Here is a 22,767-nt window from a genome sequence, read left to right on the forward strand (position 1 = left end):
CCCCGATTAAACATCAGCAGCAATCCTTCCTAGAAGTTATTTACAAACAATACAGTAAGAGGCCAAATATATTTCTTCCATTTTTCAACATCTGAATCTAGACACCAAGCAAAAAGTATAAGAAAATTAATCATTTGCAAAATCCCATAGAAACTCATCAGGCTAACACCCCTCCCCCAACAAAGCAAACAAAATAGTACATAAAAGCAAATGTGGTACTGCAGCTGTGAGTCAGCATGATACTAACCCATATTTTTCGGAGAATAAACTAGAACAGTAGTAACTCCCCCCAATATAAAAATTTAACAATCATAAAGATAACACCAGAATATCAACTAGCAACCAGCCATAGCACATCAACCAACCTGCAGGAGCTCCTTCTCACACTGCTTTTTCAGAGACCGGTAGCGTTTCTCATCCCCAGAGGACAGCTCACCAGTTTCATCCTTCAGCTGCTGTAGCTTGTTCAGTTCAGGCACACTGAAAAAGGAATATAAAAAAACAGACTTTACACTACAGTTTGTTACTTTCACCAATTGAAGTCACATATTCAAAGCAGGAGGTGAAGGGCAAAGACTTGAGAAAGGCCAAAAATGCTAACCTACTAAACATTATGACACCATTGTTCCTAATAAGATGTAAAGTTTTTATCATCTCAGATCCAAACAAAACACAACACATGAAATACTTTTTACAAAACGCACCATTCTTTTATACTTGGTTCAACATTGGAAGCAACAGTTTCATGAACAAGAATATTTTTGTATAAGAGAACTGAATGCACTTCCGCTGTCACACCAGTGGATCTCACTTCTGTTATAGAGAAAAGCACAGGATTTCAGAATATAACTTAAAGACCATGAACTGAGGAAACAAACTCTAAACATTACAGCCTTCTTCACTGATGAGAGAAAAATGGCCACAGAAGATAAAACCTCAAGACTTGTCACAAAGAAAAATTATTACAAGACAATAAAAATCCCAGCTCCGCACACCATATACACATAATAATAATAATAATGAAGATCATTTCTATAGGGCCCACTCCCGTGTAAACACAGCTCTAGGCACTTTACATAAATGCATGTACGAAGAATATTCACGCATGTACACACACACACACTCACTCACTCACACATGTGCACACATACGCACGCCAAACACACACACACCCACATCTACTTGCTTATCACACGTGCACACTTACACATCATTACGAAATGAGCACATACAAATACATAATAAAATAATATACACAACGAAATTCGCAAAATACATAATCATTTACATAACATTGTACTGAACATGAATTTACTGACATAAAAATGATGTCATTAAATATGTCTTTAAAGATATTTAAAATTTTGACTCAGATGTTGTATGCCTCAAGGGTTGGGGAAGAGATAATGATGTCTTACCTATCCATGCTGCGGATCTGGTTGTGAAGGGCCAGAAAACTGACAGGCGAGTCAATGGCTTCTCTCGACTTTGCACACAAGCGAACAACCTGAAAAGGGAATTGTGTTCTCCAGTCAGTGCATGTCACTAAGTATATGCATTGTAAGTCAGTCAGATCAAAAATTAAACCAGCTTTCTGGAGCTTTGGGGTTTTTTTAGAACATTTTAAGGGTGTTGTAACATTTGCTTGTTTTTCATAGCTGTAACAACAGTGAGTTATCATATGACCAATAACAACCCTGTATCAAAGCAACGGAAACAGTTTACAATACACGACTAGCAACATCTGTCTTTGCTCCGAGACTTCATGCATTTTGTTCAGTTGTGCATGACAGACATCTCAATCAAGCTGATCATTTTTTAGACATTTTCAGACATATATCAATGTTCTTCTTTCACTTTGCAAGAGTTTTCTTATAATGAATAGCAACACCTGCCTATCAAATGTCCTGAACTTGCAGACAACACTACCCTTGCCTAGGTAGAGGTCCTCAAGCATATACTAGAAATGACAGGAAAAATCTATTAGTGTCACCATGTATCTTAAAAGTTCACCCTTGCCAAGAGAACGCACAGCTCCATATTTGTCCAACTTACCTTCAATCCTGTCTTGTGGATTTTTTCTGTCAGCTGATCAACAGCAATGTTCGAGGGTGCACAAACCAGCACAGCTCCGTTGTTTTGTTTCACCATGTGATAGACAATAGTGGCTGATGTGACAGTCTTGCCAGTGCCAGGTGGTCCCTGCCCAGATAAAAAGTGTTGTAGCATGTAGCAAAGTCAGCAAGTTAACTGCATTATTTGCCAAAAAAAAAAAACCCAGGTAAATTGTACAACTAAAAGGAAGGACAAGGAGCATACCGCATCAGAAAGTCAATGACTACCTGCATTGTCTAAATACACAATTAGATTACTACGAGTGACAATAAGAGCCATTATGTACTTTGTCAAAAATATATACCAAACAATGGCAAAGAGAGAGGACGAATATTTAACAGTCAGTCCACACAATAGCAGTCATATTACACCAATTACAGAACAAGACAATTAAAAGAAGGCAGAACATACAGGTTACACCAGCATAACTTTCATATTATTTGAGAGCTGGGTGTACTTTTCTTTTATTACCATTGTAGTAAGTATAGTTTGCGACTACACCAACAGTACCTGAATCAGACTCAAAGGTCTCTGCAGGACAGTCTTCACGGCATACACCTGGGAGTGGTTAAGCTCTGGCAAGCCAGGGGCAGAAAACCGCTTCGGCAAGGTGCACTTGAGGGCAATGTCCTCCACCTCGTGGCCAAGGAGCTTGTGGTAGATGTAGCCCCATACAGAGGTCTCGTCCACAGCAAATGTTTTCAGGGCAGACTGCATTCTGTTGAGAAACCAAGACCATATCTTTGCGTTACACAATAACAACGCTACCCATACCACATGTGGTCTGTCAAGTGCAAGATACTGTGTATTAGGAAAATGCTATAATTTATTTTTTTAAAACATGGAGCAAATTATACCATTTTCTTTATCCGACTGAAACCTAGGAAGAACGCTCAGAGACAAAAAACCTGTTATCCAGATAAAGGGGCCTTTATGACAAAATTCTCTCTAAATTGTTGGAATTTTTACCCCTGTGCGAGAGGCGGCTCTACACATAACTGCCACTCAGGAATTTTAAAAAAGGAGGAAATTCACACAAAGGCGTATGCGCGCTCTCTGAAGGCCGGAGTAAAACCAGTGAGTTTCAGAGGCAATATATTAGAACATCTAGCCTATGGTTTTGGAAGGGAAAAGTGTCATATTTGTTAACCATAGGCTGTTGAATTAAAATTAAAATGTATTTGAAAAAAAAAAACTCAAAAAAACCAAGACAAGCTGACTAACAAGCATTTGACACAGTTTGGTTACTAAAAAGCCAGTGTTTGTTGCCAGCTGGTGTCTCATAAAAAGTTTTCTTTCACTTTAAACTGGTGCATCGATGAAGAGCAGCATTGGATCAAGGAGGCCACACTTTTGCCACTGCCACTGTACTGGGCGATTTCTTTATCACACCAAACGCAAAGTGCAGCAAGAGGCTTGTTCAATTTTCTACTGAGCTTTTCAAGTCGCACACCGTCTGCTTCTTTCTCATTCCAGCTCTTCTTATTTTTGCATTCTGCATCAATTTCTCTCGAATTTCCGTCGTTTTCAATGACAACTCGACGTGCCCACGTCCCAATGCTCGATCGACACTGTTGCTCCACAATAAACAATGTGAAACTAGCGCTTGGCAGGTACAGAACAGAAGTAGAAAGCTTTGGGCGGACATGCACAAGCCGCGTTTCCGTATCTTTCCCGGTTCTGTGTTTTCTGTGTGAAAAAAAAAAGTATCGCAATTTGCGACCGAGAACGGTCCAGCAGAGGAAGGAGGAAAGAAGCGGGAAAAGCTAGGTTAGCGAGAGAAAAAAGCGGCAGCTATGTCTACAGGAAGATAACCACAAGTGTTTTAGTTTTTAGGTTTTACGGCCCTCGCAACTGCATAAGGTCATATGAGCGCCAGAAAATTAGAGGTGTTACAAGAGAGTAACAAACATAAAAAAGAAGGAGAGGAGATAAGGACAATAGATGTTTGATAGGAAAGAAGAAGCAAACCACACTAGAGCACCCGCCAACAGGCCTGCCTAGTTCACTTTTCCTGAATTAGGGACTCCTAGAGCCAAAAACAGGGACATTTGACCCAAAAGAGGGACTGGACAAAACGTAACTCTTCTGAGTCTTTTGGCGGCTTTCTTGGACTTGTTTTCTTCTCTCACCACGGCCTCATTTTCACTCCCGGAATGTTCACTTAATTCACTGGTCATGGACGCTTTCTTCTTTTTATTACCGGTATATCCACTAGCAGCACGCTTCATTATGAATATCAATCCCTCTAAACGTCGAAAATAATAAAAAAATTAGCAGAAAAGCACAAATAATCTTGGTCTAGATCTTAGGAAAGCTGGTCGTTGATGCGTCGCACGCGGCCCAAATCACAAAGATGCTATGCTGTATGATGAAGTGAAGATAGAAAGTCAGATACAGAAACAATATTGATGTCGAATCTAAAAAGACCCAAAAAAAGTCTAGACCAAATCGAAAAACAACGTGTCGCCAAAAAAGAATAGCGTGGAAGGCCAAATTTGTCCCAAGTTGGCTATCCGCACTCTTCTGGCAACTCAACAGGAAGCATGGTTTATTGATTTTTTCGGCGAAATAAAAACTATGCTCCATCCGCCGCACCGAAACGAAATAATTACAGGATAATTTTGCAGCCATCTTGAGATCGGCGGAAACCGGGACGAGGCGTAGCAAAAACGGGACACCGGGACAAGGCCTCGAAATCGGTGAAAAAAACGGGGCATCCCGGGAAAACCGGGACAAATAGGCAGGCTTGCGCCAACCACCTACAACCACAAGTGTAACGAGAGAAAAAATCCACAAACAAAACTAAAGGAAAAGAGGACATGCAGAATTTAACAATAGAGGAGACCCCTGAATCATCAAAAAGTAGCAAATAAAAAAAATAATCAGCGTACTCGTTATCATTCTAGAAAAGTTTTCAACAAATACCCAGCAAGCAAACTGTCACTCCAGAAGCTGAGGTACAATTTGAGACGAATTATTATCCTAATGCTACATTTCCCAAGGAATAAAAGGAAAATAAATGAAAAGACAATCTATGTCAGAGTGCTTATAAATAATAAACTAATCCCCATCATTTTCCTCTAAAATAGGAACTTTTTTTTTTAAGAGAAGGGGGGAAAAAATGGATACCTGTCAAATGAAGTTGATTTCCACACAAAATCCAGCATAAAATTGTGGGTACAGGTTTCAGGAACACCTGCATTGCTCTTCAGCTCAATGGCAATTTCATCACTGTGATCTTAAGAAAACGGTTAAGGAAAAAACAAAACAAAACAAACAAACAAACAAAAACCCCAAGAGTCTAAACCTTTAAGAAAAAAACAAACAAATGAAGCACAACACTTGGATCCAAAACATCAGTCAGAAACTGGACTGGGCAACCACTGATGCCCGCAGCAAAACTAAATATCAAAACTTAGGCATTACTTCTTCCGCTCGCCCAAGCCCTTGCCTATCTTTGAAGTTTATGGATAAGTTAGGTACAACAATATACATGAAAAATTTACATGTTGAAGTACACCAAATTTTAAAAAACAGGAAGCTTATCACGTCTACAATATACCTGTTGACAAAAGCTTGGTTACAGGTTATTAAATTCTGGGACAAAAAGCAGAGAAAGGATACTGTCTGGAATCTTGATGACATGACCAACACCAGACCAAGGTTTCTGCAGCTCTCCAACATAACGCAGTTTCAATTCATCACCGTGCATCAGCTTCATCTCTGAGGGACAACACAATAGAAACCAATTTAGGCAGCTGTCACCACAATAATTTAAATCTGTATACTTACTAGTAACTGAAAACTGCAACTTAAATAGACCCCTCCCCAAAAAAGCATCTGGCCTTCATTGTGAATTTAAAAGCAATGGCTTCTCTTTCTTCCTTACATATATGGTGGTCTCCGCCTAAGATCCACGTGCTCAGGAGTAATGAAAATGTGGGATCTTAGCACACCAAGGGAAGAATCGACAGCTACCCATGTTAATGCCCACAAGCGGTAAAATGGTCTCTTCACTCTAAAATGAACTGACATATGGCAAGCAAAGAGCAATCAACCTTGATGACCAATCACAGTTTCACAAATTCCGGAGTAAAAACAACTGTTGCAATGGTCAGGGAAGAGTTAACAGTTTGATGTGATCCCGCCTGGAGCAAACTTGTTGGTCCTACCCACCCAGCGTGTGATGTAAGTTTATGAGTGTGAACCAGTCTAGGGAAAACATTGTACCATTTCATTGAGATTTAAAACGCTCATGTGGTCACATTCACGAGAGTCGCTGATCAGTGACACTATATGCAGTTCAATGATCTCAACTTTTTACTCTTGGTTGATCGGTTGAGCCCGTCAGAGTTTTTGTTCTGTAAATTATGATCTGAAAGGCAGGATCTTGGCTGAATGTGTAGACTTTCAGAGTGAACCAGAGCAGGATCTTTGGGGTGACTTTTGAGGAGTAGAAATTCTGTTTTCTTACAACAGTGGGATCTTAAGGGTGGGATCGTAGGCTGAGACAACAGTACTCCTTAATTCATACCCTTAAATTTTTTACAACACAGCCAATCATGAAACCAGCATAAAAAGTGTACAAAATCTGAAAAACAAGGTTCACACTACAAATTTTCTTTAAATTCTCACCATCATTAGCTTTTGAAAGGCAGAAGTAAGCAATCCTTTTCTTGTTTAGTCCCACATCCCATCTCACAACAATATTGTCCTGGGTCTGTGACTCTTTCAGTCTCTTGTCATAATCAGCCTCCAGTTTCACAAGGGGTCCAAAAATGTTCTGATACTGATAGGCATCATCATATCTGAAAGTTTCATAAAAACACAGTAAAAGTAAAAGACATCAGAATACAACATATGTCTGAAAAGTTTCTAAAAACAGTAAATCCATTAATATAAAAAAGCATAACGGTCCAGGCACACTCATGGGTCTCAACTCATAATTTTTAAAAAGGAGGAACTTTCCGCGTGATCGCGACAGAAGCCCATTTTCGCGAGACACCCACTATTATTATACCGTTAGACTAGAATGTTGAAATAAAAACCATCAATTTATCAAAGCAAGGTTATTTCATACCAGTTTGAGGGTTTGGAAGACAATTTCAAGTAAGAGTCACTTACCAAATATTTACAATCTTGATTACGTACAGAAAGTGGAGGCGCACTGTGGTCTTGTGCGACTTATATTTTATCTTCATCATATTCGCCTGCATATAAACTATATAAAATGAATCTTGTTTTGAGCCTGGGAAAAGGCCCAGAACCAGAATATCGACTGTCATGAACCAGTCTGGGTGTAATGATTCATATAATAAACGTGAAAGACAAAATTAATGCTCAAACTGAAAGTAGAGTAATAACTTGAATAGCTCAAGTAAACCTATTCAGTGTGAGAGGAGTAAGAACTGTGGGAGGGCAACATGTCAATCTGCGAATAAAAGTTAAAATATAGAGACATAATTTACTGTCACCCATCCAATGAAACGCGAACACTTAGGCCCCTGCCATAAATTCATTAACACGCTTACAAGTAGTTATGACGGATCCCGATTATACGCAAGGCATGCACTAACGCGCACTTTGCATTTGCAGAGAGCTGTAGTGGTAATCAAAATTCTAAATATTAAAATTTGCTTCCAATTTCTTTTTTTTGTCCTCTGGTGTTGCGTCCAGCCCTCCCCCCATCCTCGAATGTATCTTTTTTAAAAAATCAATAATCTCCCCCCATTCCTGAGTCCTGTACTTCACAGCGCTCAGAACGCGTGCAGGTTCATTGACCGGTCACAATGATGAGCCCGACAAGACGCTTGTATAACTTTCTTTTCTTTTTCTTTTTTGGCCCCCACAAACGACAGCACAGTGAAGAACATTATTTTCATGGCGACACCACGTTTGTAATGCAGAACCTGCATGTTACAAATGTTGCGTATTCAAACTTTTACAGACAAATTTCTGAGATCTTGATTTTCCGGTCGAGCCTCGGTGTCACATACAATTCCGCTTCCCGCCATAGCCGCCAGTTCGCGTGAAACGTACTCTCAGACAGGGAAAAGCCGAATTAATATCACAATCGCGACCGGCAAAAATGAACTTAAAGACATTATCAGATTTGGTTTTCAAATAATATTTGAGATCTTTTATGTATTTTCCCATGTCTCGGCGATTTTTTTCAAATTCCCGAGGTCTGGCAGTCACTCTGCTCCCAGCAACCTTCTGATTGACCCGCTGTCGCGGTAGCGGAATTAAGCGGAGGAAATGGCAGTAGCAGAAATCCGCTAAATAGCGGACTATTGAGACCCATGCACACTGCATAAGAGATCTTCAAGGACACACCAGAGGTCCACATCGAGACAGCGCTTTTCATGTGATTAAAAAAGGAACTTGCAAAGCAAATCAGGGTAGTCAAACTCCTGTGTTAGAAGCTAGAACATTTGTCATTTCATTTTGAACATTGCCATTTTTTATCATTGGGAAGTCTTTGGTTAATATCATAAGAGTATAATTTGTAATGGTGATTCTTGTCAAACAAAACAAGTTTATCTTTAATCAAAACAGCTGCCCCACACAAGCATTTCCTTCATGTTGAAGTAGTGACTGATGAGATCCTGCAAAATGGTTCTAAATACGAAGAAGAAATTTCAAATAAAATACATTCACCACGCAAGAGTGTAAGTAAGCTTATAAGTAACTGTCTTTGTATACCAGTCTGCAGCATAAGACAAACAAAATGAGAGGGAAATATCCAACCTCAGTTGCACTTGAGTAGGTTCTTCGTCCAATCCAGTCCGTTCTAGATCTTCTAATTTGGCATCTGGGTTGTCCTTCAAACAAAACAACAACAAAAACAATTTAAAAATCATCAAAACTACTGCCATTTCAAAATAATGCAGACACACTATCATTTGTTAACAATTCATTTAAGCAGTACATGCTTAAAATACAGGTTAATATGAACTTATTTAAATAACTTGCGAGTTTCTGACTGAAATAAACAACAAGATTAGACTTCGACAGAAATCGTTCTTACATTTTTGTATAGATGTCAGTCCATATATCACAACCCCTGAGTTTTTAGTTGGTTCTCATGTTTTTGAGATCATATTCCTATTTTTTTTAAACAAATAGAAGAGCCAGCGTATTATTAATATCCAAAGGCAAAACTAACATACCCCCTTGAAGAAATAACAAAACTTGCATAGCTTAAAAGAGCTGCCTTTTGTTTCATTGCCACCATTTTCAACTTCATATACAAAAATACATCACATAATTGAAACACAAAAAGAACATTCTACAACTTAGCAACAAACAAAAAGGCAAAAGCTCAATAGCTACAGAATCGATAACAAAAACATCAGAAATAAAGCAGAACGTTGAGTGACAGTACCTTCCAGAGTTCCTCCAACTTGTTGATCTGCTGAGCAGTGATCTGACGACCACGAAGCTGCTCTTGTTCACTGGGTACTTTCACCAGCCATGACAGGAAACTCCGATCATTGATCAGCGGCAGCCACTGACTGGGATCCCTGATAGATTGAGGACAAAGTTTTCATTTTCACTTGCATCTGATTGCACTTTTCAGTTTTGCAAATAAAAGTACATTTGTCCACTGTCACATTAGTCACTGTACAAATAAACCTATTTTTTTCCTCTCAACTAGGCTAAAAAAATTGTTTCAGTAAGTGTTTTACGGCACTTGCAACACAATTAAGTCATATATGGTCACTTTTAAGCACAAGGGGGCTATCCCGAAAAATGCTGTTCCTGAGAAAATTGGTAAAGTTATACGGGCTGCCCACTACGGCTGGATCGGGCCGATCGCCCGACTCGATCGCCTGAAACTGAAAACACCTTTGCTTTTTGAGGCGATCGAGTCAGGCTATCCCTGTCGTAGTGGGCACCCCGTATACAGAGAAGGTAAAGTTTTTGCCCTTATTCAGTTTCTTTAAAAAACAAGGGGAGTTTTCTCTATAACCAAACAAATACACATATCAATGAAACCAAACTTCTTCCGGAAACCCCTGAAATCTGGGTTAGTCCGCTTGTCCTTAAAAGAAAGAAAAGTAGGAGAGATAAGGACAATAGATGTTTGATAGGAAAAAAGGAGCAAAGAAATTATCTTGATATGGGCGGTTTTCTAAACATGATTCCTTGTTGAGAGTATAAACTAAAATCAAATGAATGCCTATGAAAACAAAGACAGGTAGTAGGTGTATATTTCAACTCAATCAACATTATAACTCAGAAAATATTTTAACAAGTGTTTATACATTATCATGTATCTCAGAATATTTTACACAATAAGGTGCGAGCTGTATAGCCGCAGGACCAACGACAACAACATACCAAAACAACACATTCATAAGATTGAAGCAGTCCCTCTATCAGACACTCAAATCAGGAACATGACCAAAAAAACAAACAAACAAACAAAAATAATCTCTGAGATCATTACTCATCCACAAAGAGGTATCATTTACCAGTTCATGTCCTTCAAGTTGCTGAGGTTAGCACATGGATGGCGGCACAGCAAAACCACAACAGACTCAGCTTTGGCCGGAATGAAGCCAAGCAGGAAAACATTCCGGCAGCCACAGTTGTAGCATTCCAGCACTGTCTCTCCCAGAGGCCCATCCCTGTGCAGAGTCACCTCCTTTGTCTTTGCTCGTACCAGATGGTTGATGATATGACTGGCGAGAATTTTTTTTTTTTAAACAACACAGGTCTACCCCAAAACCTAGAAATTAAAACTTGCTCCTGTATCCTTAAAATTGAAATATCTGTACAAAATTCAAAACATGCATATATATTGAAACTAACTAGGAGTCCAAAAAAAAAATTGTTAATACTAAATATATAAAGGTTAAAATTAAAAAAGGACTCCATAAACAAAATTAGAAAGAAGATGATCACTTAGAATCTGTCTCTATATCGGGAAGGGGGGGGGGGTTACTTTCCTTGCAGTAATTTGGAAAACTTATGTTCAACTGCTGTGTGTCAGGAAATATAAAGCCAATATCCTATCTCATATCATATGTGTCAAGAAATGAATTATGAACTTCCCCTGTCAAGAAATTGATATTCTCACTAAAAGTCTTCAAGAAAACCTCCCTTTTTTCTCCATGTAAAAACGTAACCCATGGAAAACATGTTTCGTACGATAAACAAATTATGCATACTAGATGAAATTTAACACTTTACCATAATAAGGCTCATATAGTAGAAACCCTTGCCATCAAAGGCAATGGAATTTTGGGGAAAAACCAAAGAAACTGGGTGGTAAACATCGCCAATCGGCGAGATGTGACTGTAAAATGTTAAAAAAGGATGCTACAAACAAAAGAAAGTCTAGTTTTAGTAAGAGTTTAACGGCATTTGCAACACAATAAACAAAAAAAGAGTCTAGTTTTAGTGAGAGTTTAACGGCATTTGCAACACAATAAGGTCATATATAAAAGTGCCAAAAATTAGGTTTTTTATAGGAAAGAAGGAGCAAACCACACCAGAACACCCGCCAAACACCCACAAAAAAGTCTAATAATCCAAAACGTCGCTTGTAAAAACATGTATTTAAAAATTACAAGATAAAAATTAAACGATAAACATTTCCCCGAGCTTTGAAATAACTAGTCACAAACGCCTTACCTGCCAGAAGTGTTTCCTCTTCCATTACAAAACCACTTTTTACTTGCGTTGCAGTACACAACACAAGCTGGGTCATGGATGCCACAGTATCTGTAGAAGATAAAGAACAGATCTGTATCAGCACAGCACAAAAAAATGGTTTTCAAAGTCAAGCATATCATTTGAGCGAGTTTAAGTTTAAAAAAAGGGTGTCAGGAAGTTAAGTTTGGTAGATTTTTTACGGCGCTCGCAACTGCATAAGGTCATATGAGTGCAAAACAGGTAACAGAATTATTCAGAAGGGGAAGGGACAAGATCTTTTCTTCTACTTACGAGCAGGCATGCTTTGGCAAATCCTTCATGTAAAACTGGTTCTCCTCTGGTTCTTCTTCAAAATTCAGCTCGCCAACTCCTTGGGTAATGGTCGACACTGTGATGTCAACATCTCCATTTTCCACGATGTGATCAACACCATTCACCTTTTGATAAGAAATAAGATGAAAATTAAGAAAAAGTTATGTACTTCTCACAACAACTTGATAGCATCAAAAGATTTCCTCAGGCTGTGAGCCTAGAATCCAGATTCGAACCAAAAGGAAATACAGTAGTCTCCGCCTAAGATCCCACCGCTTACGATCCCGGTTCGCTTACGATCCCGGTTCGCTTACGATCCCGCTGTTTTAAGAAAACAGAATTTTTACTATACAAAAGTTACCCCTAAGATCCCGCTCTGATCCACTCTGAAGGTCTACATTCGGCTAAGATCCAGCATTTCAGATCATAATTTGCGGAACAAAAACCTAGACGGGACAGCCGATCAACCAAGAGTGAAAAGTTGAGATCAATAAACTGTCTGTCTCGTCGAAGATCAGCCACTATCGTGAATGTGATCAGATACATGTGTAAAACTCGATGAAGAGATAAATGTTTGCCCCAGACGGGATCACACCGGGGTGTGAACTGACCGACACGTTTCTTTTCCCCGAACATCGCACTCACACCTGAGCTCTCCCCCTAAACTTACATCACTCGCTGGGTGGGTAGGGCCCACACGTTCTCTCCAGGCAGGATCACATTGAACTGTGAACTCTTCCCTGACCATTGTAGAAGTTGTCTCTCCCAAATTTGCGAGACAGACTGAATTTTAATTGGTGTGTTCACAACGTAATGGTGTGTAACGACAAAGGCGGTTATGGGGGCTCGGTTAGATATGGAAAGCTATAAATTTTCGACAGGTAAGGGGGAGGGGCAACTGGATTTATAGCGTAGATATTGAGGCTAATGATAGGATAATAAAATAAGTGAAAATGGCGCGCCTCATCCCACTATGCACTGTGATAGGCCATCAAGGTTAACAACCCTTTGCTCACCATACGTCATAAACCCACCAAACGGTCACGTCAGTTCATTTTAGAGTAGAGGAAGACCATTTTGTCGATTGTGAGCCTTAGCATGGGTCACCATGATTCTTCCCTGGGTTCGTCGGTTAAGACCCTGGCTCGCCTAAGATCCCGCCATTTCCTTGCTCCCAAGCAACGGGATCTTAGGCGGAGACTACTGTACAACAATGTGGACACCGAGACTGACCAATGACCAGACAAGAGAGTTCCTCATTTCGCCTATCGTTCCACTCCACCACTGATCTACTCTTTTCTCTCTAGTCTTTTACGCAATTTATCAACTAAAACTTAAATTTAGAGCCTCCACAAGAGCTTACTGTGCAGACACTATTCTATATTTCAATTCATAGTTACACTGATCGCAAATTCTCTACTTCATTGAATAAAAGGTGACCTATACTAATAAAATTTGCAATTTTTCTCAGCTCAATGAGTCCGACTTGAAATAAGCTGACTACATACAGTCAGAAATTATTTCACAGATCATTTTCATAATACAGAGACGATTGTTACAGAGACACTGTTCAATAAAAATTTCTCCCCAAGCGGGAACCGAACTCAGACCTGTTTGCGACAGCGAAGCATTTGACCGCTACACCACCCACATTAGTCATTAGTGGGAAAAAACAGGATCACACAGAAAATGCAAACTATTGAATCCCACACTAGCTTAACCTTTTGACCCAACATGATCCATGCACCTGAGCTTGTAGAGGCAAACTCACCGACTCAACAGACACAATATCTCAAGCTGCCGAACGCTTTCGGAATTTTGAAAGAGTTAAAAGGTGATGAACTCTGAAGTGCACAGGACCATGTTGTAAGATTAATTATTAGGTGTATGCCTCTAACTCGAGAGGCTGTCACTGCAGCAAGTCTCTCTCAGAAAGCATACATGGAATCGCTGTGAAATCAGTTGCCCGTTAAAATAATTAAATCGAAGAAATCAGCATTTTTCCCTCTGATTGGACAAGTTTTATTGAATTTTTGTTTTTTCGCTCAACACCTTTCATGCACATTTATTGTGAATTTTACACCCAAAAAAAAAAAAAACCCATTATTAAAGGCACATAGAATGTAAGCTTGCAGTTTTCAAAAGAAATGTCAAACAATGGAAGCCCCAAACTTTTGCTGCTATTTTCACGTTAATTTCACCCCTGAAACTAGACGAAATCCACCTCCTTCAATCGCAGATATCTCTACATTCTTTTCAAGATAGATGGGTACTTTTTTCCCCAAAAAACAAGACAAACAAGCTTTAAGGTGACTACAATAACTCCATATGCCCAAAAATTGACAAGCCCCTGATTCCACCACTGTGTGACACACCATATCATTGTACCACACAAATCAAAAGAAATCAACATCAATGAAGATCAGCCTCAAGGTCACAATAATTAATACTTATGAGCACTGTGGTTGTTTTCTTGAGAGTAACAAGTTGCCACAAAACCAGCCGTCTAACTTTTAATGCTTTACTTTAGAAAAACTCTAAAATTTTATCTCTTCAAGCGTGCATGCATAGTCCATTACTGCGCTCATCCATTCACATGTAATACCTTTGTAGTTCTCCTAGTCGAACCTGCTCTAACAACCAGTGTAAAAGACATGGGTCCAAATAACCATCCATTTCTCCCCCCCCCCTCCAGATACTTTTGCAATAATTATAATGACTGTTCAAGAGGACCTCGTGTCTAAGATGACGACCACTTTTCCCTTTGACAAGGGTAGCTGCCTTTGACAGGTTCACATACGTAATCTTATTCAAAAGACATTAATAACTTCAAAAATCTGAAACTAATCAAGTTCGCTATTTCCCTACTTGTATTAACAGTAAGAAGTTTGTTAACTTTTTAAAAATAAATATCATGACGCAATGGAATCAGGCGCTCATCAATTAATTTTGAAACGTGGAATTATTGTGGTACCATCTGAAAGTTGATTTATTTTGCTTCCAATTAAATAAATTTCCCTGAGGTGGCCTGGTTTTCAGTGGGGAAATAAATGAGAAAATGGCCGCCAAAGTTTAGTAACTCCAATAGTTACAGAGTCTTTGAAAAAAGAAAAATGACATATTTTGTGCCTTTAATCAATGTTTTTCAGTAAAATTCAATTCATGGACATATATGTTTTTTTATGGACATAAAAGAGGACGAGCCCAAATATAAAAATTCAATACAAATTTCCAAACTGGCGGAAAAATGCCTGTTTATCCGATTTCTGTATTTTGACGTGAGCCTGATTTCTCCACGCTGCTTCACATATAAAAACAAAACTTACATTACATATTATAGCCTATTACCGGAAGTCCTTTTTCCGTTTTATAACGAAAAATCAAAATTTCAACCAAACATAAATTGTCCAAGACGGCCACCCATTCATTGTCAAGGCAAGTGACTGTCTGAGATACAACGATGTCTTGTTATTTATTTAGTAAAAGTTTTACTGCCCTCACAAGTGCATGGTCATATGAGCACTAAGGGGTGGATGTCAACAAAGAAAACTTTACAGGGAATCAGGCTCACTCCGCTCACCTTTCTAGCCTAAACAGCACAAAGCCTGTTTCGACTTTCAAGGCACCCCGGAAATAGTGGGTCACAAGAGTGTGACAAACACACAAAAGAAGTAGAGGAAAAATGACGATAGCAAGGATTAGGAAAGAAAAAGTAGCAGTTCCCTGAGCATAACATTGTTGAATAAGCCCATTTACAATTCTACTGTGCATAAGAATGAGAAATGTCCCCCCCCCCCCCCCCCCCTTTGGGAATAGCCTAAAGACACTTCAGTCGGTGGCGCCGCCCTGGGGGGGGGGGGGGGGGGACAAAGATGTCTTGGATAGTCATGATAATATTTCTTTAAAACGCAGTGTCGAAAGTGGGAAGCGGTTGTTCAGTACAGGGAAACAGTAAAAAATTTATGTGGAAATCAATTCCTTTCATTGCACACGATCATAACAAAGTAATTCTACCTCTGTCTAGATCTAGACCTAAGCCATATATTATAGTCTAGAAGAACCCGTATACTTTGTGACTTTGTTCCTGGTTACTGGGTCTGTATACATTCAAAGGCAAAAAACTATTCACTTGCTCTAGACTTGAGGTAGGCAACTCTGAACTTTACATGAAGCTATAGCGAGCACCTAGCACACCTCTGTGATTGGTCCAAATATAGATGACGTATTTCCGCCACCAATTTATTAATTATTGTTGGCCTTCCAGTGTTTCCCTCAAGACTCTTGGGTTTCCCTTGCCAGTTGACTAAATCTCTCTGTGTTTGTTTGAGAATAACATGGATATGGATATTATTCTCACCCGGTCTGAGAATGCAATATATATATAAAATCCTGACATTATGCACGCATACCTTCACCAAAACCCTAGATCTAGACAAGTATATATTAATTGGAAGAGGCTAGCCGTATTTTATGACGGCTAAAGTGCTGGGCTAGCGATACTTAAGTATGGCTAGACAGCTGGGCTAGCCGTACTTATTCTTAAAATCTTAATATGATGGCTAGACTGACCATAAAAAGGCCTACTGCATTGTCAATAAATGTAAATAGTTAGCAGTACCAAAAGTATTTGTATTTGAGACGAAACCAGGTGCCTTAATGACAGTGCATGTATTTAAAACCTCCTGTTTTCTAATGATAATACAGCCTAAGATAAGTACGGCTAGACTGGCAGCGTGGCAGGCTAGCCGTACTTAAGACTTCTTGGCTAGCCATACGGCTAGACGGCTGAATTGTAAATGAAATTTTTAGTTTGCAAAGCCTAAAGTATTTGTATTTCTTCAGACAAAACCAAAAGGTGCCTTACTGACTTGCATTATTTAAACCTGAATAACTACTACATCTATCTAGATCTAATGAGACCTGTTGTGTACTCAACAAGTTCGAGTCGATAGGGCCAAACCTAGATCTAAGTATGGCTAGCCACTTCGATATTAATTTCTAAATTCAGAAAGGAATTCCCTTTATAATCGTATGGCATAAAAAAAAATAATAGCTTAAACTGAAAGCTGTTTAATGAAATCATGTTAGTATGCCATTGTAATGTTAAATGTTAGAATTGGATTTGTTTACAACACATACATTTTACCCCTAACAGAACCCACAAAGGCAAGCAGTGCCTTGACCCTTGGATTATTTTTTCCTTGATTTTGATTGGTTAAACCAAGTAAAATTTTCCATTACAGAACCGATAATAGCAACTAAAGGTGACATTATATTTGCTCAAAAAGTAAGGTTTTCCCCCAGCTCGAGAGCTGGCCCACGATTTTAGTCGCCTCGCACACTCAGCGGAGTGAGGGAGAGAGGGAGGCAAGTGTTGTCGCCTGGAACGGAAACGAAAAACCCGGGTGAGACTAAAAATTAGGGAAGATCTACCCAAATGACGGAGAATGCCCGAAACGAAATTAAAAAGAAAAAAACGGATGAGAATACTAGTCTGTCATGTGAGAATAATCACAGAGTTATATACAATCTCAGCAATTCTCCTTCCCAATTTACCATCGTCAAAAAGTAGTACACACACACACGCAAGTGCGCGCACACACACACAGCCCATCCTCCCCCCCGGGTGAGAATTATCACAGTGATGTTGTAAACAATCTCAGCAATACTCCTTCCCAATTCACCATCTTCTAAAAGTTGTACACACGCGCGCGCGCGCGCGCTCACACACAGCCCAATTTCAGTCAGCATACGATCTAGATCTAGTGACGTAGCCCATTTGCGTGCTAAGCGGCAAAGCGGACCCACCACGGTGAGATCTAGATCTAGTCAACTGGCAAGGGAAGCCCCTGAAGACGACAAAAGTAGATGGCAGAAATACGTCATCTATACTTGGGCCAATCACAGAGGTGCAAGATCTAGATTTCTCGGTGCTTGCTGTAACTGTAGCTTCACGTGATTCGATCTAGAATCTAGTTCTGTGTGGATAGCCTACTTTGTAATGCGACTACACGCAGGGTGTAAACCGAGATACGATCGGCTGAACCTGTGACCCATGAATATCGACACGACACCCTCCCTGTCACACCAACCCCTCCTCTCTCTCTCTCTTTCCCAAGGTAGGGTAACAAACGAAAAAGTCCCCAATTTATAACATGTATTACAAGGCCACACTAGATTTAGATGCTCTTCTTTTATTTCTTCATCTTCTTCTCCTCCTGCTCCTCGTCCCCTTGCTTCTTCTTCTCCTCCCTCCCTCTCCTTCTAAGCCTTCTTCATCTCCTCCTCGTTCTTCTTTATTTCTTCTCCTCCCTCCCTCCTCATTCTTCCTTCTTTTCTTCTCTTCCATCTACACCTCGGATCCTCCTCCTCCTCCTTTTCATGAGCACTCAAACCGCTGTGAGAAGACAGCCAAAGGTGCGAGACCAAAACCGGGAATTCCTAGAGTATCCACAGGTTCAGCCAATCGTAGCCCGGTTTACACCCTACGTGTAGTCGCGTGTTACTTTGTTATTGCTGTGTGACATGTAGATCTAGATCTAAGATCTATGTACATATGTTGTCTGATCTATTTGTTTGTAAAATTGTTTGGTACTGGTTTTTCCCCTGTGCAGGGCAATCATGCAAGACAGATCTAGGTGAGTCAAGACTGACCAGTTTGTTTCTAGTCTCTACTGTACCAGTCAACCACTAGTTAAGATGAAAAACAAAGTTAAAAAATGATGTTAAAAAACAAAACTAAATTGATTTGGTTGTCTACAAAGATGCTACGGCTATTTAACTTTCCGCATCAAGCCGAACTACGCGGGTCGCCATTTTGTTTCGTTTGCCCGGAAGTTCTCGCGCTGCTCCTCTCTCTCTTTCTCTCCACTGCCCACAGCCACAGACAAAATTGCACGCTTTTAGGCTAACACTAACAGTAGTAATACTTATAGATCTAGAACGTTTGTTCACAGCACAGAATTCTATAATATAATTCTGTTATCACAGTGTAGAATTCTGGGCGCTTTTTCGGTAGTTCCCACCCCGCAATTGTTATTCACGGGTTTTGGCCCCAAGAGTAGGGGGGTTTCAGGGGGGCTTGCCCCCCTGACCTAACAAAAAGGCTGTCGTTATTCGGACTCGAGTCCGAATAACATTTTTTCGTATTCGGACTCGAGTCCGAATAGGAAAAAATGTTATTCGGACTCAGGTCCGGAAAAAAGGAAGTGTCTTCGTTCTATAGATCTAACGTTCAGTGCTTCCAATTTTCTGCCATTTTTTTAGTTTCCCCCACACCTTATCTGCCGATCCAATGCCCGCCGCCTCATTGATACGCCCCCCCCCCCCCCCCCCAACGTTTCCTACTTTCTTTGTTGTAGAAAAAGGTAAAATTGAAGATAAGCAGACCACCTGGCACCTGCATATTATGAGCTGTGTAAAAAAAAAAAGTCCGATTCGTTCAAATACACAAGCCTGTGTCATTCGATTGTTTACCAAGAAAAAGTTGTGTTGCTGTGTAGAGCTGAGCATACGGCAACTTTTGATTCCATAGACTAGCGCACAATTCATTACGTAGATCTACGTCAAGACTATCTTATTATTGTAATAATGATCAGTTGCCGGGGGGAAAAAGACTGACGCGTATGCGACGTTCAAAGCCCGGACCGATAGTGCCCCCCCCCCCACCACCCTCCCCGACACGCACACAGCCACACGTGTGCAGGCCGCCCATCCGACCCCGACACACGCTAACGAGCCATCTTTAATTGCTTCTGATGACCTCTTGACAAATAAACATTTATTAGAAGAGCTATACTATAACTTTTCAGGCCGGCCTCAAATTCATCATAAGATTAAAACTCGGCTCCTGCACAAAACGCCTTTTTGCCCGAAGTGATCCCGGTCTCTACCCAGCCTGAGGCGAGTCACGAGTGAGGCAGGACAGGAAGCCGGATTCACGAGTCACAGGAAGTCGGAAGTGATGTCATGCTGGACAAGAATCAAGAGTCTGAATATGTATATAAAATATAAATGTAAAATGAATTGATTTTTAAGGGCATCAAAACTATAAAGAATCTTAAAATATGGTAGATCTAATTATAATTTTTTAATATTGTATGCCAAAACGGCATGACATTCGAGTCCAAATAATCACTTCGTAACAAAAATAGGAAGGGGGGTTTCAGGGGGGCATGCCCTCCTGAATTTTACCACAATTTAATGTTTTGCTGTTGTTAGGTTTGATATCTTAGCTCACCGCGAATCAAATGTATAGATCTAGATCTAGAAGTAGGTCAGGCTCAAATAAGGGGGGTGGGAACTACCGAAAAAGCACCGAATTCTGTGGTTCAGGGTGAACGCCAAGGCAAACGGGTGAGAATAGCCAAAAGTGGCAAAAGACTCGCTTGCGCTATTCTCACCCAGGTGAGAATAGAGGTGGCCAAACATAAAACAGAAGGACTTCCGTAACGAGCGACCACCCCATCAAACACAATGAAGAAGAGGCCTAGAATCTAGACCTAACCCTACCCCTAGATCTACCCCAAGCCCAACAAGCCAAGCCCTCAATTCTACTGTCTCATAGTGGTCCCTCGTTACGGAAGTCCTCCCCATAAAACACTGATACCGACTATTTAAATCAGTATCGATATTTCAGTAGGCCTACACAAAAATCGGGACCACCATACCCAAGTAGTGCCCAAAGCTCAAAATGTTCAAAACCTTGAAAAACAAACTTACTTGACTCTGGCTCTGGCTGGCATTTGGCTCCAGATGAGACTGTTGAGTCTGTGACTGTGTTTGAGAAGGGATGGTAAAATCCGTAAACTCATACTCTGACCCTTGGGTATCGGCTCCTAACAAATCTGTCTCCTCAGTTTCCAAAAATGTGAGGGTTTGGGAGCTCGGCCCATATGCGTCGACACTCATGGTGTTGTATTTTGTGAGTGTCTTTGGGCTTGGCTAACAACAAGATGATACAATCGGCAAACCAACTTCAAACCTCAGGTGAAACGATAACGTTGATTCCGTGTAGTACCCGAAATAGAAGGCATAAAGTTATTTAAGCGCTCTACAGTGAGACAATGGCTGAGCGTCCACATTGATACACTTCCGAGTCGACAGAAGAATCAAACAAACTCCGTCATACAAATCACACGTTGGAACTGGTATCCTCAGCCACTTCCCCTACCAGGGTACACCGGACGTAGCCTACAAGTCTCCGAAGGCTCGAACTAGTAGGCTGACGTCATATGTCACGGCACGGAGAAACGACAAACCACAGGAAGTTGTTTCCTTTCACGTACGCATGGTTTGATGACGTCATTTTATACCTTTCTATCTCTACGTTTGCCGTTTTGGCATACAATATTAAAAAATTATAATTACCATATTTTAAGATTCTTTATAGTTTTGATGCCCTTAAAAATCAATTCATTTTACATTTATATTTTATTTAAGAATCATTTAAGATTCAGAATATAAAAATATAAGTCTATGTGTTTCATTCAAGGCAAATACATATTCGGTCTGCTTGCATACAATCATCACTCAGTACATGACATTGACAGCCAGCTCGCTGATATCAGAGCTGTCAGAGCTATAGATAGAAATCCCCAAGAAAAGAAAGAAAGAAAGAAAGGGAAAGAAACAAATGAAAGCACAGAATTCTAATTCTGTGAATGAAAGTAAGAAAGTATTTTTGGCGCTTGAAGTCACATGACAAGCGGTCGCAAATAACTGTCGTTTAGCGCAAGTAACGGCTGATGTACAAGACGAGTTAAAGATCAAGAGGCGAATGCTGCTGCGGAGTCATTCAACTTGTCACCACAACTGTACCAACTGGCGAACACTTAATCAAATAATATTATAATAGTGGATCTATGAAAGATATCATAATAACGGATAAAATACCCCTTCCCAATTAGGAAATGGGTAGAAAATAAAATGTGGGCTCTTGTTAATTCTTGAATGAGGTAGTAACACATTATTTAGATCGGCTCCAGGGCACGTTCTGCTTGTGTTTTATAGACATGTTCACACAAAAAATGCAAATTGAAAACACGGGAGAAAAATTTATAGGAATACAATGATACCATTTACAACTTTTGATAATAATTGATTAATACCGAAACCATTCTTCAATATCCCCCTCCCTCTACAAAATAACTGCGATAACACTTGTTAGGGTTTTGTTTTTGTTTTTGTTAGGGAGGGGTGCACGTGTTTTACGGGCGCTCGCGACTGCAGAAATTGCAGACGAAAGCAGACGACAGAATAACTTGGTTAGAGAGCAGATGAAAGAAGATTTTTTTTTAGAGAAGACAATTTTACGTCGCTGTCAGGTTTCGAACCCGGGACATTATTTTGAGTGAGTGAGAGGCGAACAACTTAACCTCTAAACCACGAGAGCTTCCTATTCGTCAGTGGGATTGTAAATGTCCGACGTCTGCATTAACGCTATATGTACATCATGTACATAATAATACGTACACTTAACAGGCTGGCCTCTTACAGCGCTGTTTGCCAGGGTCAACCGGGGCTGGGTGAAATAACAGCCCCCCCCCCCCCCCTGCAAAAAGACAGAGATATATGTATTGATTAAATAGTCTTAGTATAGTTTCTAAAGTAAGGTTTTGCGGCACTCGCAACTGCATAAGGTCATAATAAGCGCCACGGGGTGTGTCAACA

The 22,767-nt window shown here is 40.1% G+C and overlaps 1 protein-coding gene across 2 annotated transcripts in view; it reads right to left on the reverse strand.

Annotated features, from left to right (window-relative positions):
* LOC101859329 (regulator of nonsense transcripts 1) overlaps positions 1-21,311 on the reverse strand; it is a 34,178-nt gene extending 12,867 nt beyond the window's left edge. For both annotated transcript variants that reach the window (XM_005098520.3, XM_005098521.2), the window contains exons 1-13: positions 20,818-21,311; positions 12,076-12,221; positions 11,764-11,853; positions 10,599-10,808; positions 9,506-9,644; positions 8,869-8,942; positions 6,754-6,926; positions 5,743-5,841; positions 5,248-5,356; positions 2,626-2,833; positions 2,056-2,202; positions 1,419-1,507; positions 366-480 (exon numbers count right to left, since the gene is read on the reverse strand). In XM_005098520.3, the coding sequence (XP_005098577.2) occupies positions 366-480; positions 1,419-1,507; positions 2,056-2,202; positions 2,626-2,833; positions 5,248-5,356; positions 5,743-5,841; positions 6,754-6,926; positions 8,869-8,942; positions 9,506-9,644; positions 10,599-10,808; positions 11,764-11,853; positions 12,076-12,221; positions 20,818-21,006 (1,788 nt within the window). In that variant the 5' untranslated portion in view covers positions 21,007-21,311. The remainder of the gene's footprint in view (positions 1-365; positions 481-1,418; positions 1,508-2,055; positions 2,203-2,625; positions 2,834-5,247; positions 5,357-5,742; positions 5,842-6,753; positions 6,927-8,868; positions 8,943-9,505; positions 9,645-10,598; positions 10,809-11,763; positions 11,854-12,075; positions 12,222-20,817) is intronic.
* Positions 21,312-22,767: the final 1,456 nt, after the last annotated feature.

Source organism: Aplysia californica, unplaced genomic scaffold, assembly GCF_000002075.1.
Source record: "Aplysia californica isolate F4 #8 unplaced genomic scaffold, AplCal3.0 scaffold00185, whole genome shotgun sequence".
Lineage (NCBI taxonomy): Eukaryota > Metazoa > Mollusca > Gastropoda > Aplysiida > Aplysiidae > Aplysia > Aplysia californica.